At 46.0% G+C, this 15902-nt stretch overlaps 1 protein-coding gene across 1 annotated transcript; it reads right to left on the bottom strand.

Moving 5' to 3' along the window:
• Nucleotides 1-12163: 12163 nt before the first annotated feature.
• Nucleotides 12164-13596, bottom strand: LOC121991113. The gene is made up of 2 exons (XM_042545137.1): nt 12520-13596; nt 12164-12454 (listed from the first exon to the last, which is right to left on the bottom strand). The coding sequence occupies exons 1-2, from the start codon at nt 13594-13596 to the stop codon at nt 12164-12166; spliced, it is 1368 nt and encodes a 455-aa protein (XP_042401071.1).
• Between the last annotated feature and the right edge of the window lie 2306 nt (nt 13597-15902).

Raw genomic sequence — 15902 nt, forward strand, 5'->3', positions numbered from 1 at the left:
TGGAAATCAACCTAGCAAGCACCTCCACCGAAGTGAAGTCAAAAGACCATATCATTTGCTTCAGGTGCAATGAGAAAGGACACTACAAGAGTAGATGTCCTATGGGAAAGAAGAAGGTAAATCCTAAACTCGTTCAAGTTAATTTAAACACTAACAAGGGTTGTAGGAATAAAGAAATCCAAGGAAAAAGGATGCGTATCATATGCTTCACGTGTGGGGAGAAGGGACATTACCACACAAAATGCCCCAAGAAGAGGGAGATCAAGAAGCTTGCGCAATTAAAGAAATGGGAGAAAGAGAAGAAGAAGAAAAGCTCAAGTCAAGGGGGAGCTTCAAGGGTAAGGGAGGTATACCCTAATTTGAAGTGTAATTCAAATTCAAATTCTTATGTTCCCATGCATGTTAGGAAAAATAATGTTAATCATTATATGCCCATGCAAAATTTTGGATTTAGATATCATGATCGGAATAGGGTAAATGTGGATCATAACCCTAGGAAATCTATGCATGATAAATTTAGAAATGGTAGACCTAAGGAGACCCAAGGCATTAATCCCAAGAAGGGGAGACATATGCCTAGAAAGGGTAGGTCTAGGAATGTCCAAGGTGGACATGTTGACTCTAGGGTTAGGAACCTAGAAAGGGAGAATCAAGCTTTGAAGGCAAAGCTTGATGGTTTAGAGAAATTCCTTAAGAGATTCACTATTGGATCTAAGGGATTAAGTATGGTGTTGGGTAGCCAAAAACCCAACAATGATAGATCGGGTTTGGGATACCGATCTAGTGTCTCCAAGGTCAAAAGGAGACCATGTGCTAAGGTGGCACATGATAAGGGCAAGGGAGAGTCATCCAAGGCCAATGAAAAGAAATATGCTAGGGTTGCATATGATCATGGCAAGGGAGAGTCCTCCAAGGCTAAGGGAAAGTCTTATGCTAGGGTTGCATATGACTATGGCAAGGAGAAGTCAATAAATGGCAAGGAAAAGCCATTTAATGGTAAGAAGAAATTAACCAAGGACAAGGTGTCCAAGGTTAAGAAAGTTACGTTTGTAGGCCAAGTGTCACCGGGGGTGGACCGATGTGGCCTAGCCATTGTGGATGAGTCACCTAGGGAGGTGGCTAAGGCTAAGAGCTCTAGGGGGAGCTCCAAGAGTCAATTTGGGACCATAGCCAATGGATCTCAGGTGGGTTCTACTTGGGGGTCTAGAGGAGCCATGGAGTGTGCCAAATGGTTTGGAGATGAACTTGAGTCTCAAACCTAGGGATTTGGCACACATGGATTGTGTTTCATGCAAGAAATATGACATTTGGGGTCATATAGCATGAAAATTAGTTTTGGATGTATAGATGCCATATAAACCAATGCTAGGGATGCATTGTGGGTTGGTATGGGCAAATACATCAAAAGGAAGCCAAAACTAGGACTTTAGGTCAAGGTTCAATTGAACCATTTAGCTAGTTTTGGATTTTGTGTCAATCTTGGGATTGGTGATAGATACATTTTGTAATGTATTTTTCCCAAGTAGACAAGGGTACAATAGACCTCTCCAGAAAATTTGGGAATTTTTGGAGGTCTAGGGAATTACTGGTGCATTTCTGAAGTTAGCCTGAAAAGGCTGATTTTTTCAGAAAAAGGGTACCAGTCGACTGGTGCAGATACCAGTCGACTGGTAACAGTAGATTTCGACCACAGAATGCTTCTGTAAGGTTCTGTCGAAGGGGGCAGTCGACTGATACCAGCCTGAAAGTGTTTTTCAGTGATGTTCTTGACCATGTCAACTCACTTAGATGTATGGGATCCAAGGGGGATTAATACATGAGTTTAGGGTCAGTTTGAATGATAAGTTTTCAACAATTGGGATATTGTTGGAGACCTTTTTGGATGTTAGGCAAAGGGGGAGAAGTAAGGTTTAAATTGGGAAAACCTTAAGTGCCTTTGCGTAGGGGGAGCCTTGTGATAGGTTCTTAAAAAGCCCGTGGTAAAATCCTAGCTCATTGGGGAGTTTAGGTGTAGGGGGAGCCTTGGGATAGGTTCTTAAAAAGCCCGTGGTAAAATCCTAGCTCATTGGGGAGCTTAGGTGTAGGGGGAGCCTTGTGATAGGTTTCAATGCATGTTTGCATATTGTTTCGGCGGTTGCCAAGTGTGTAGCCTTGGCAACGTAAGTCCATTCGGCGGTTGTCAAGTGTGTAGCCTTAGCAACGTAAGTCCATTCGGCGGTTGCCAAGTGTGTAGCCTTGGCAACGTAAGTCCATTCGGCGGTTGCCAAGTGTGTATCCTTGGCAATGTAAGTCCATTCGGCGGTGTAAGTCCAAGTGTGTAGCTTTGGCATCGTAAGTCCTTTGTATTAGCATGTTTATTTGCTATATGTTTTCCCTAACTTAAACGTATTGCCAAACACCAAAAAGGGGGAGATTGTTGGAGCAATCCCAATGGTTCGTGGGACCATGTGTTTTGGTGTTTGGGCAAAGAGTTTAAGTTAGGTTTACCCTCGTTATTTGATATGTGTACTTGAGTTGTGCAGGACTGCAGGTGACACATGTGACTCAGGTTGACGGCTTCGGGTCCGATGAAGGATGGCATTGAGGACAAGCCGCGGGCTTGAATGCATCTGAGGGATCGTGGACAAGGCAGCAAGGACAAAGGCCGAGGGAAGCGACTTCGAGGCATACGCGAAGGATGGCATTGGAGACAAGCCGCGGGCTTGGATGCATCCGAGGGACGAGAGTCAAAGGAAGTAGGCTTGAAAGCAAGAGGTCAAGGCTGCAAAGAAGAGTCAAGTGAGTCGTGAGGGTCCGAGTGCGAGTGAAATGTACTCGGGATGGGAAACCCTAAGTTTAGGGTTGTACCAGTCGACTGGTACTGGGATCAGTCGACTGGTGGTGAGCACAGAAGCATTCTGTGCCCGAAATGGCTGGGATCAGTCGACTGGTCATGGGACCAATCGACTGGTAGATAGCCGTTGGAGTGCCGTTGGGCTGGCACCAGTCGACTGGTTGGCACCAGTCGACTGGTGCATGGACCAGTCGACTGGTAACGGGCAAATCAGCAAGGCTGATTTCCCCAAGCTCTATAAGAAGGAGCTTGGGATGGCCGGCCAAGGCGACGAAATTAGACTTGGTTAAGGTCTAATTAGTAGTCTACAAGTGCTCAAGTGTTTGTGGAATCCAAGAGGTCTTGGTGTGTTGTGGTGAGGTTTCTCCACCCACAAGGAGCGACTTGAGATAGCCGGAGTTTCCGGGGGCTAATCCACCGAAGGATCGGGATCGTCCACCTTACGGACAGCCGTGGAGTAGGAGCATCATCTCCGAACCACGTTAAATCGACGTGTATTGGTTTGCTAGTTCTTTTCCTTCTTTGGCTTTCGTATTCATTGCTTTAGTATTTGTATTTCTGCTTGCGCACTAACGAATACGTAGGAAGCTAACGATTTGGGGGCGCCGTCTATCCAACCCCCCTTCAAGCCGGCCGCAAGATCCTCCAACAGAAGGTTGCGCCTCAATGATGGTCGGCGGCAAGTCAAGTTGAGTCGGAGTGTGCTCCGAGGAGACCGCTTCAAAAACCACATGAGCATCATCGCTCCGCTCGGAAAGCTGCTCTCCTGGTGGAGGTTGTTGAGCGGCTTGCTCCAGCCGACGGCGTTTACGAGTCACCAAAGGTGCCTCGTCAGCCGATCGGCCTTCCTCGTCGGCCCGGGCAGATGTTGTGATATTGGTCGCGGCCTTGTCAGTGGAGACGCGGGCGGCCGAAGCCTCGGGAGCAACTTGAGTTCCCTCGCTCCCTTCAGTTGTCGAGCCGGCCAGAACCAAACCTCGTTCGGCTACCTCTTTGTCCTTCATCGCCTCAATATTGGCGGCTTTCAGCTTGAGCTTTTCGGTTGCCTTAGCACGCCACATAACTTCAGCTGCAGAAACAAAGAATAAATCAGTTAGAACAAAAGAAAAAGGGGGGATAAGAATCGCTTACTCATGCTACAGGGCAGATCGGCTTGGATGGGAGACAAGCCGAATATATACATTACTCCAGGAAGGAGCAACTTGTCGATATCGTAACGTTGGCCGACCAGCTGGTTGGCCGCATGAAGATACGCCGGATGGCTCTTGAATTTGCCAAGACCCGGTTGATTCGGCACCGCCGTCTGCCACTTTGTTCGGAAGGCCGGCCGCTCGGGGAGATGCATAAAAAAGAAATGCTCCTTCCAATGCTTATTGGAGCTCGGCATGTTGGTAAATAGAACGAAACCTGACCTAGATTGAAATATGAAGGTCCCCCACTCGGATTGTTTTGGGTAGAAGAAATAGTGGAAGATTTGGGGGTCCAAGGGGATATCGTTCAATTTGAAAAGGACTATCACCCCGCTCAGCAACCTAATCGAGTTCGGGACTAATTGGCCGAGCGGGAGGCGAAAGTGGTTGCATATTGAGACGATGAACGGATGTGGAGGAAAGCGTAGCCCGGCCAAAAATTGATCACGGAAGAAGCAAATGGTGCCGGGCGGCGGACCATTAGGCCGATCGGAGGGAGTGACTACAACTATTTCGTGGTCGACCGGAATTTCATACGTCCAAATGAGACGCAATGCGTCTTCTTCATCGAATCGGCTCTCCATAGTCGCATACCAGAGACTAGGAGCGCCGACTGTAGGCGTAGAAGTACTCGCCATGGCCGAAACAGAAGAGATATTGACAGACAACTAAAGGAAAATGCCAACAAAATGAAAAAGAAAGCAATACAGGAGGTGGGGAGCTGAAAAGGAAGGCTTACGGGTGCTAGAAAGATTGAGGAAAGGAAGAAGATGGCGAGCGCACCAAACAGGCAGGGAATGAGGATCGCCGGAGCAGAGAGAGCAGCGTGAGGGCGAAGTCGATGAAACAAGAAGGCGGCGGAGAGAAGTGGCCGCGAGATTTATAACGTTAGCGTCGAACGGTCGTGGCCGTCCGATTCAGGTCACAGAGAACGAGGTCATCATCCAGCCATTCATTTCAAACGGCTGTTGTCCCATCGGAGGTAACGCCACCGTCATACGCTAACAAGAGCAGGGCCACCACGTGTCAGCAGGACACAGGTCGCATTTAATGAGTGCACCTTACCGTGCGCAGCGCACGTGATTGGCAGTAAGGGAAAGGATTTGATAGGAATTTCAAGGGAATACAAGGCACGAGCAAGACACCGCCGACCGGATGTGCATCTCTATGCCTAGCCGAGCGGACTAGTATAGCGGCCGTTATCCAGTCAAATCGGCAGTCCAGTCAGTCGGACTTCACCTCCCTCAACTAGACTTGAGGGGGAGGCAAGTGATCCGGCGGTTAGAACAGGGGACCTCCATTCTGAGGGGTCAATGCCACGCGGGAGTCAAAAGGCCAGGTGGCCGATCGGAGAAGGAGGGGTCGACCTCCCGGTCGGCTTACCGGTGAATAGCCGATGGTAAAGTCGCCCCGACAGAAGTCAGGGTTCCGACGCTCAATTGAACAGTAGCAAAGAGCCGAGCGGAAGGCCTAAGAGAAGGTGACATACTGCTAAACAGTCCCTACATAGCACCCTACCGAAAATATCCCCAGCATATCGATGCCAACGTCAGGCCGGATGGGATGTGAGTGTCGTCCGGCCAGCGCTTAAGATGAGGGCTGGCCGGACGGACTCCCCGTCCAGCCGGCTTGCCGGACGCCCTGGCCTGTGATTGGTAGAGAGGGACAAGAACATCTTATGACAGCTGTCAAGTCCTATGGCTAGGCCATACTCCAAGTCTGACAACGAGGTGTTCTGTTGTCCCATCGAAGACATGCTTGGACTGTAGCAGTATGGCGTCAGGTAAGCTGTCTGACAGACACATACCGAGGTATGGGCTACGGACACGTATGCACCTCGGTGGACGTGCAGGAGCTCTTTCACCGCTCTATATAAAGAGCCTCATACTTCGCCGAAGGTACGCGTGGGACAACTTTGGAGCCACTGTTTTCACTACTAGCTTACCTGACTTGAGCGTCGGAGGGTCGCCGCCGGGAACCCCTTCCCGGCCCGACTTCTGTGCAGATTTGCCGGAGGTTTGTGCAACCAGTCGAAGATCCACGTCAGCAGCCGGGGAGCGCCACGTGCCCAGCGTCCATTGATTCAGCATTCGGACAGGATCAGCCTTCAAAATATTTTTTGCTAAGTAAAAAGAGACTTCAATATTCTTAGATTTTTAAAATTTAACTAAGTATATTTCAAAAATCAACTAAGTTTTAAAAGTGGCTAAAATTGTTATTAATAGATATTAGCCTTTTAAACTTAGTTAAAAAAAATTTCCAAAGTAATTTACCATTCATAAGCCTAATCTATTTTTTTTTCCAAAGAAAACTTAAAACTTGCTGTCAACTGGCTTATTTTTTGATATATGGCAAAGGGGGAGAGTAGAAATTCAAAAGTAAAAAGTGTTGCTTTTATTAAGGGGGAGAGTAGAAAAGTCAAAAGTAAAAAATTCAAAAAGGAAACCTTGTATAAAGGGGGAGCTTCACAAAAGTTTAAGTGTTAGCTTAAGTTAGACGTTCATTTGAATTTATATACTTAAGCTTGCTCACTTAAAAGTTTTTAATATACTTATGCATTTGTTTTACTTAACTTTGAATTTGGGTTGCCATAATCAAAAAGGGGGAGATTGTTGGTGCGGGAAGCATCCAACGATCGAACCCAAGTTTTGATAATGCCAAAGGGTTCAAAGTTAAGTCTTGTTGTTATCTAACATGTTGAATGAGTGTTTCAGGAAAGTCCTAACTACGGTTAGGCAGGTGAAAACCCTAGGGGGCGGTAACCCTAGGTGGAGAAAAGTCCTAGCTGTGGTTAGGCAAAGGGAAACCCTAGGGGGTGGTAACCCTCGGTCATAGGGGGTGGTAACCCTATGCGGAAAGTCTTGGCAGGTCGATGGCTTCAGGCAAAAGTTCTAGGGGGTGGTAACCCTAGGTGGAAAGTCCTGGTGTCGCGAACCAGGTGAAAGACTGGACTAGCCGGGAAGTGGATGTCTAGCAGAAAGTCCGAAAGCGTCGAGTGCTGAGCAAAAGTCCAGTCGATCTGGAGGATCGCACTGGCAGCAGGTAAATCTCCTGAGTGGAGTAGGTGAGGACGCATTCCCCGTAGAGGGAACAGTAGGCGTCGGGTCGACCTAGGATTTCCGGACGGAAATCCGAAGTCAGACCCGGACAGTCCGGAGACTGTCATTACTCTGTTATCATATTTTCTGTTGTATTGTACTAACTTTGGTGTTGCAGGATATTGTTTGGGACTAACATGTCTTGCAGGTACAAAATAATAAAGTTTTCCCTAGGATGAACAGTGTCCGAGGTGCCTCCATGGAGCCTGGAGACACCTCGGGTGCAAAGCAGGAGCTGGCTGTGAAGCACCCATAGAGGCGCCTTGAAGGAGGTATAAGGCGCCTTGGAAGGCGCCTTGAATAGGGCATAAGGTGCCTTGAAGAGATGAACTTCGACCAGTTCAAGTTTGATCCACGCGGGAGACTCGGCAGCATGGAGGCGCCTTCGGAGGCTTCCAAGGCGCCTTGAACACCCTTTATAAGGGGGTTTCGAGCAGCACCTTTATTCATCAATTTCCAAGTGATTCCCTTGCTACGTGCTGCTCCAAACGACGTTTCGAAGTGCTGCTACTCGTGCCCGACGACCCGGAGCTCCGAATCTTCATTTCTTAATTGTCGTCGGTATAATTAATTATTGTCAATTATTGTACTTCAGTTTGTAATTATTTCGAACTTATAGTTGTTGCCCATCGAAAGCGATCAAGGATCGCGAGCCTTCGAGTAGGAGTCGCCTTAGGCTCTGAACGAAGTAAATCCTTCGTGTCTGTGTTTTCTCTATTTCATTTCCGCTGCTTTAATTACTCGACGATTGTTTTACGATTCCGATAATCGAACGAAATAGCCGCGAGCGCTATTCACCCCCCCCTCTTGCGCTTCTCGATCCAACACAAGGACGCAGACCCACATCGATCAGCATATACCTCAAAGGAGGTAGACCGATATCGACTGAGATATGCCTCCAAGAAGGAAGGTCAATATCGGCCGGGATACGCCTTCCGAAAGGAAGACCAATATCGGTCGGGATATGCTTTCAGGAAGGAAGACCAATATCGGCTGGGATATGACTCCAAGGAGGCAAACCCACATCGATCAGCATATACCTCAAATGAGGTAGGCTAATATCGGTCGGGATATACCTCAAAGGAGGTAGGCCAATATCGATGGAGACATACTTTCAGGAAGGAAGACTAATATCGGCCGGGATGTGCCTCCAAGGAGGCGGACCCACATCGATCAGGATATACCTCAAAGGAGGTAAGCCAATAGGGGTTGAGACATACCTTTAAGAAAGAAAACCAGATACCGGTTAAGTTGAATAATATCTGGAAAAGATACTTGATGAAAATTACATACTTGATAAAACATAGCCCCACGCTAGCTGGAATAATGAACGTAAAGGAGCACGAACGGGCATTGCCCAAGGAGCCTCATGAGAGGTAATAGTAATTGATCAAACGTAATTAAGCTTAACCCCGATGAACACAAGAAACATTAGTATATTAAGCTATCTTTGATGTAGCAAAAACAGTAGGGGCGAGTAGGAATGATAGAAACACTTTGAAAAAGAACTGGTAAGATAAAAGAGAAGTAATATTTCGAATAGTTCCTGAAGATATTTGCAGTATATGATTGTATAACCAGTGTTATATATTTTGGCGGGAAATGTATTTTTAGACCGTTTTGCAGGTGCTAGACGACAAAGAAGGTACATTTGGGGTACGAAGAAGATTCTTTAAAAAGTCATTTACCACAAGTACACAACTTACGTCATCTCATAACAAACTCTAACAAACTGGGGTCCACTTCATGACTACAGAGGTTATATGAAGTGGTATAAAAGGGGGAATCCTCTCCGTTGGCTAGGTAAGTTCACAACATTGCGCACATTCATAACCCTAATTTTTCTACTGTTCATCTTCTTCCTCTTCCTTCCACACCAAGAGAGATCACTGACTTGAGCGTCGGAGAGCCTAGCCAGGGATTCCCACCCCGGTCTCAGGTCACTGACGGTATTGTTGGTTGGTCTCTTATGCGCAGGAAGCCTTGGGAGCTCCGAATCTGGATATTTTTCGATCGGATTTCTTCATCGCCATTGGTATCTTGCATCGAGAGGACACTCTTGTGGCTTCATCTTCTTGGATCCGCTTTGGGTTTCTCGGATCGGCATTCCATAGGTATTATTCTCCATCAGCAGTAGGTTTTTTCTCCCGGCTCTCTGTTTTGTCCAGCTTCTCAGACAGGATCAGAACCAATCCTTAGCTATCAGAGTCGTTGTGGAGATGGAGATGGCCTCGAATCGATGGATCACAGATGAAAAACAACTCTAAATTGGATCTCCCCAAAGGGAGAGCCTTCCCCCCTTTGAAAGGGGAGGAAACCCCTTTTATAGAGTTGGGGCACGAGCACCACATGGCCCGTGACACGACCATATGGCTCTCACATGGCCTGTTACATTCTCCTCTCGGCTAGGGTGACACGGCTGTGGATCCACACGGCCGTGTTCTGCTTTGGCGGCCGTGTTCTGCTTTGGCTCTAGATGGCCTACACGGTCATGTGGCTCACATGGCCTGACCATTCTTGGTCTCTAAAAATCCTGCATGGTCGTGTAGACCACACGACCAATCTCTACTTTCTCTCTGGAAGTGTCGCACGGGCGTGTGGATCTACACGACCATGCTCTGGTGATGCTATTGGGTGACACGACTGTGTGGCTCTCACGCGGCCATGTCATGCTCTTCCTCTGGTGAAGCCACACGGCCTGTGCGCACCACACGACCAAAGTCATTTTACTCCTTGCTTCTTTGACATGGCCGTGTAGGTCACATTGCCAGTGATGTTTTCCTTCAGTTGTTGGCTGGCTCGACCGCGAACATCATTTCCTCTCTAAATTCGACTCCTGTCAACAGAAAATACACAAGAGTAGATCTCCGATCAAAGAGGAGTAATTGTGTTGAAAATAAGACTAAGAGTATGAAAATGCATAGACGAAGCATGCGTAAAATATGTGAATGTACGTTAAAACATGCTAAATAAGTATATATAATCTACGTACATCAGTGTCGATCCCTACAGAGTGTTTAAGAACACTCGACACTTGATGACGTCGTTGTATTAGTGCAACAACGCAACATTCTGAAATTTTCGAAGATGATCATCCGGGTCCTTGCTCCCATCATATTCTCTAATAGCTGGGGGTTTATACTCTTTCGGTAGCTTTTCCTCAAGTTCCCTTAGAGAGAATGACACTTGCTCCTCAGGCACCTCCCTAATTTCCTCGCGGAGGACTATGACTTTCCCCTTCTTTGAATCTCTAGGCGGGGAACTCTCGGGCATGGAGGCTTGTGGTTGCTCCTTTTTATTATAACAGTCCAAGTCCTTGTTATAATAGTCTGGGCAGGGCTCTCGATAGAAAGTTTGAGGGAACTCCTCGGGCTATTTTCTTTTAGATCCCCTGTCCAAGACATGGGTCTGGTCCATGGAAATTACGAGTATCTTGTGTGGGTGTGAAGCAGTGGTGTGTTTCTTGGAGGTCGCTCGCCTCTTGGCCTCCTTGAACAGTTCGTACTCTCCTACTGTCATGGTGACGTTGATTCTTCCGGTCTCCTCCATCGTCATGTTCCAGAGTAGGTGAAGTAAATTCCCACAAATGGCCCCAAATTGTTTCTGTCCGAAATATGAGTCAGATGAAGGTCAACTGAGATGTCGTTGGTGTTGACGGAGAGGCGATTTGGACACCCCTAGCCTATGTGCCCAAGAAAACGAACCCTCCTGTGGGACTAACAGACGATGATGATTAAACCGGTGGTACTTAGACTCTGTGCACACTCAAACAAGCACACGGAGCATTAGAGATCAAAAATCAGGGAAAAAGTTCTCGACGCAGACCCTCCGACATTTAAGTCAGGTACTTTTTCCCCAGAAAAATAGTGTACAAAGGAAAAAGAACTGTAGAAGACAAGTATGAATGTGCGTGTACCTGCTCAAGGGAGAGGACCTAGCTCCCTTTTTATATGACCGTGCGTCCTTTGGAGTCTAACCGATGTCAGAGAATGTCGGGTGCTAGGGTCTGTTGGGTGATGGAGGTCACATGGCGCCCTCTTATAGATTGAGAGAGAGGGTTCTATTCGTAGATGATAGCAGACCATTGGAATATTTCCTGACATATGGCAGTTATTCCCTGACAAACGGTTATGATTCCCCTGACATTGTTATTGCCTAATGTCTTATGTCCCGCCCGAGTTTAGCTACGGGCAGTTTGGGATGACTGTTAGGGTGTGGTGCCAGACCCCGAGTTTTGATGAGGGAGATGAGCTGCGACAAGGATCTCATCTTTCACACTTGGAGTACTGAAGGACCGACCGAGAGTTGTCTTACTGAAGGTTGAGAAAACAAAATTAATCGAGGGAGGTCAAGCCTTACTCCAGGCCGCATCTCATGTTTCTGATATGTGATCCTGATTTGTCAGTACCCGACCAGAAGTTATACGGCTGATGACGTCAAGCGATCTAAGTTCTTCTCCCTAACTTCTGACTGTCACGTCGCCTTGATTGACCTCCAGGCCGCATCTCATGTTTCTGATCTATGATTTTGATCTGTCAGTACCCGACCGGAAGTTATACGGCTGATGACGTCAAGCGGAAGTTATAGGCTGATGACGTCAAGCGATCTAAGTTCTTCTCCCTAACTTCTGACCGTCACGTCGCCTTGATTTCTAATTGTTGTATCCCATTGACTTCTGGCTGTCACATCTCTTTGACTTCTGACTATCTGACCTTATCGAACTCCACTTTTATGCACCGTATCACTCCTGATCAACTATAGTTGATCTATGAAGAGCACACATGTTAGCCATTAGTTGATTAATAACTAACTTAACCATCCGCAATATTCGATCAGAACAAATATGATTCACGGAAACAGTTCACGCTTATTCATTTAGCTGATAAACTCTTACCAACTGAATATCAAACTTGCTCACGGACGTTCAATTTACAAAGCATAAAACAGAGTCTTAGATCACTTTACAGTCGAATCACAGAACTAGCAAAACCTAATTGAACTACTGACTATTACATGCTGAAAGTGAAGCGGATCACAGAGCATCAACACCTCTGCTGCTGCAACTGCCGAGCCAAGTGAACTAAGTGCCATGAGAGGCTCATCAGTGTCAATATGTTCAGAAACGAGGAGTGATTGTTCAGCCTCCTTAGTCTTCCATTTAGTTGCACCAATTCACTCTTCACGCCTCCCTGCTCGCCCCCAACTACCTTCGACGCCGCCGCTACCATCGGAGTCTCCTTTATTGATTTCGCAGCCGGCTCCGAAGAGATCACATCCGCCATGTCTCTCCCCCTTCCTTCCCCCTTCTCTACCTTCATTCTTTGGAACATCACCTGCATAAGCATTAGCTAACATTCAGATGAGAAATGAGGATTGAATTTAGCTGACGCCTGATCACCTTTGTTGCTCTGGGCTCCAGGACGAGCATGTTCGCCGTCACCATCGCTAGAGCCGCAAGCAAGTTGTAAGTCTGCAGTCTCTCCGCCAGAATTCTTCGGTGGTCGCGACTGAGGAAGTGAGCGGCTAAAGCCAGGGCGATGCTGTGCGCCACCACCCGGAAGTACATCGGATACAGCTTGCTCTGCACCGTTCCGAACTGCTGCCGTGGCAGCGACGCCGCCAGGACGTTGCTCGAGACGAAGGTCACCCAGATGCAGGTTCCATAGGCGGTCGCGAAGCCGAGGAGGTGAAGTATCGCGGCCGTCGCCTTGCCGGTCTCGAGCGCCCAGAGGTAAGCCGCGGCGTCGAAAGCCACTCCCTTTGCTCTACAGAGTATGTCCGTCAAGTTGCCTCTCACTTCCTCGGCCGTCTTCTCGGCTTTTTGCTCTATCTTGTGGCCTAACTCCGACATATTTTGGGCTAGCTCCCACCCGGCATCTTTGGCCTTGTCCATGGAGCTCTCGACCACCTTCTTCGCGCTTTCCTTGGCCGTGGAGGTCGTCTCTTTAACAGCATCCTTGACCTGCTCCGGTTTCTGGGCGGCGTCGCGAACTGTGCTCTTGGCGTTCTCTTTGAGCTCTGAAGCCTTCTCATCGAATTTCTTCAGAGTCTCCTTCGCTGTCTCCTCAAAGTCAAACTCCTCCGCTTTCTCGTAGGCCTTCTCCTTTCCCTTTCCGATGAGAGAGGAGACCTTCTCCTTGCACACGCCATAAGCGTCGCATATGAGGTTCTTAGCAGAAGCTGACGCTTGCGGTTGGCTCGACGACTCGGCTTGCTCGGCGGTGGGGAGGACGGAAGCCTTCGGCTGGTGAGTCTTATCACTTGTGTCATCGACGAGGCGGTGGGGGGTGCTGGATGAGTCGTCGACCTGCAGGCGCTCGTACTCGACAACAATGAAGCGGTGGCCTTCGCGGAGAATGCGGTCGTTGTCTTCGGGTGTGGGGTGGAGGCTGGGCTTGGCTTCGGGGTGCGGCGACCAGACGCCGGCGGCGGCGAGGGAGGAGAGGAGGAGGCCGAGGGACACGAGGTTCATCATCTCGTCGATTAGCGGATGCAGAGGTCGCTTCGCCTTCAAATGAATTCGGAGCGAACAGCACGTGGTTGGTTGACCGGAGCGGGCGATAACACGTGTCTATTCACGTTGCCACGAGGGCTTGGACGTGTACGAGCTAGGGATCCGCTTGCGCTCTAGCCTCTAGGTGGTTTGCGTTTGGAGAAGCTTCGCATCGAGGCGGTGACCGATGCGTGCGGTGATCGAACCAATAAGGCAATAACGATTCGGCTTGTACGAATCTGCTCGACCAGTTAGTTACCTTAATTCTAAGAGAGCTGCTTTTCTCATCCCGCTGACACCCTCCCTCCCGGGCCCATCATAAAATTCAATCATATTTACCTTCCTATCCTTTTCCTTATTTCTCATTCACGTTTTTTTATTTTAATTTTTTTAAGTTTTGTTTTTTTAACTAATTTTATTTTTTATCAGTTTTATTTTTTAATAATTTTTTTATTATTCATTTTAATCTTTATTTATTTTTTATGTTAGATTTTAAGAATTATTATTTGTAAAAATTTAAATAGTATAAAAATATGAATAAAAATAAAAATTATAAATTAATATATGTTGAGTGACAGTACTTTTCCCATCTCCACGTTTTATTTTGTTTTGTTTTATTTTATTAAATTTTGTTTTTTTAATCAATTTTTTTTATAATTTAAATTCTTTTTAATTTTTTATTATATATTTATAATCTTTTATTTATTTTTTAATCGTAGATTTTCGTACACTCTCTTTCCAGTCCCATCATATTATTTACATTTATATCATTTTTAAAGTATTTTCTCAGCAAAAAAGTCATGCTTTTTTTATATTCGTAATATGAGATTGAATCTTTTGTCCCCAATTTTCTCTGTCCTCCTATTCTACTCGTCGCCTCAAGCCCACTACCGGCAGGCTCTAGTCGTCGCCCCGACCAGAACTATACCCTAGGGGAAGGTGAACCCGGGGGTCGCTATCAGGGCGATCGACGTCAAAATTCGGTCGAATTTAAGCAGGGACTCATATCGTCGACGAAGAAAAGTTTACTCAAATCCGGTCGAATTTCGGGATTGATCACGTCGATGGCGACCGTATTCACCTTCTCCCTAGGATATAGTTTTAATCGGGGTGGCGGCCGAAGGCCGCCGGCCGTGCCACCGACAATGGGCTGGGATAATGAGTGGGACACGGGGGCAGGAAATATTGAGATAGGATTCGATATCTTATAATCTTTGTTTTTTTTTAATAATAGATTTTAGGAGTTATTATTTATAAAAAATTTGAAAGTAAAATATGGTTAAAAAATAAAAAAAATTTAATGAAAAAAATAATAAATAAAATTTATTTAAAAAAATAAAATTAAGGAAGTAAATAAGATTGAAAAAAAAATAAACGGTAAACTAAAGAAAGTAAATAAAATTGGAAAAAAATAAAATGACTTGTTATTTTAAAGGAAAGGGTAAAAAAATCATTTAACAAGGGAGAGAGAGGGGAGTGTGCTGTCATAGGGTGGGAAAAGTAATTTACTAATTCTAATAATTTTCCATTATATACTTTTAAAAAAAAATTAGAAAATCATTTTATAAATATCTTATATTATTTTATACTTTGCGATATTCCTCTATATTCAATGCTCTTAAGCAAATGACTCAATTTATGTCCTCGGTTGATAAAAAAACTATTTTTATTTTTTTAATAAAAATATGTTTTATAATGTTATATGAATCATAATTACTAGTAGCAGTCTAGCAGATCTCGTAACTGATACATCATCATATACCCGTTATAATTTTATAAATAAATATTGATTATAATATGATATTAATTAGTTAGGAATAAATTATTATATTATAACTAGTATAATATAATGATTCTATTGGGAAGCTAAGAAGACGGAACGATCGAAATGATATGATTAGAATACTGACTAAGTCGTCATGCCCTAAAGGAAAGGGTATGATGAGATGTTCTCTATATTAACTAAGTCGTCAGAAAGCCTTTAGTCAACACTGTCTACAAACAGTGATCGGATTGCCCCGATCCTTACCACCCTGATGTTCGAGGTAGATCCTACGAATATATAAGGAACGGACTAATGGTAAAATAATGAAATGAATAAAGAATGAGTACGATGATGTATACTGACCCAGGGGGTGCCCTATGGTATATCGGTGAGCTGGTCATAAAGTCGATCGAGTCGTCGTGACCCGGAAGAGTAGATGAATTTGAACTGGATGAGGAGTTGGGTCCGGAGGCGATGGCACGGAGCTGAATGCAACATAGATCTGGAAGGCGGCACGCAGCCA

This window comes from Zingiber officinale, chromosome 6B (genome assembly GCF_018446385.1).
Source record: "Zingiber officinale cultivar Zhangliang chromosome 6B, Zo_v1.1, whole genome shotgun sequence".
Taxonomy (NCBI): Eukaryota; Viridiplantae; Streptophyta; class Magnoliopsida; order Zingiberales; family Zingiberaceae; genus Zingiber; species Zingiber officinale.

What these genes read in the sequence shown, in the direction of transcription:
- LOC121991113 (XM_042545137.1), bottom strand. Translation starts at nt 13,596, where the DNA reads ATGATGAACCTCGTGTCCCTCGGCCTCCTCCTCTCCTCCCTCGCCGCC. An exon ending in TGGAGCCCAGAGCAACAAAG is followed by an intron (nt 12,455 to 12,519) that starts GTGATCAGGCGT and finishes ATGCTTATGCAG; the next exon opens with GTGATGTTCCAAAGAATGAA.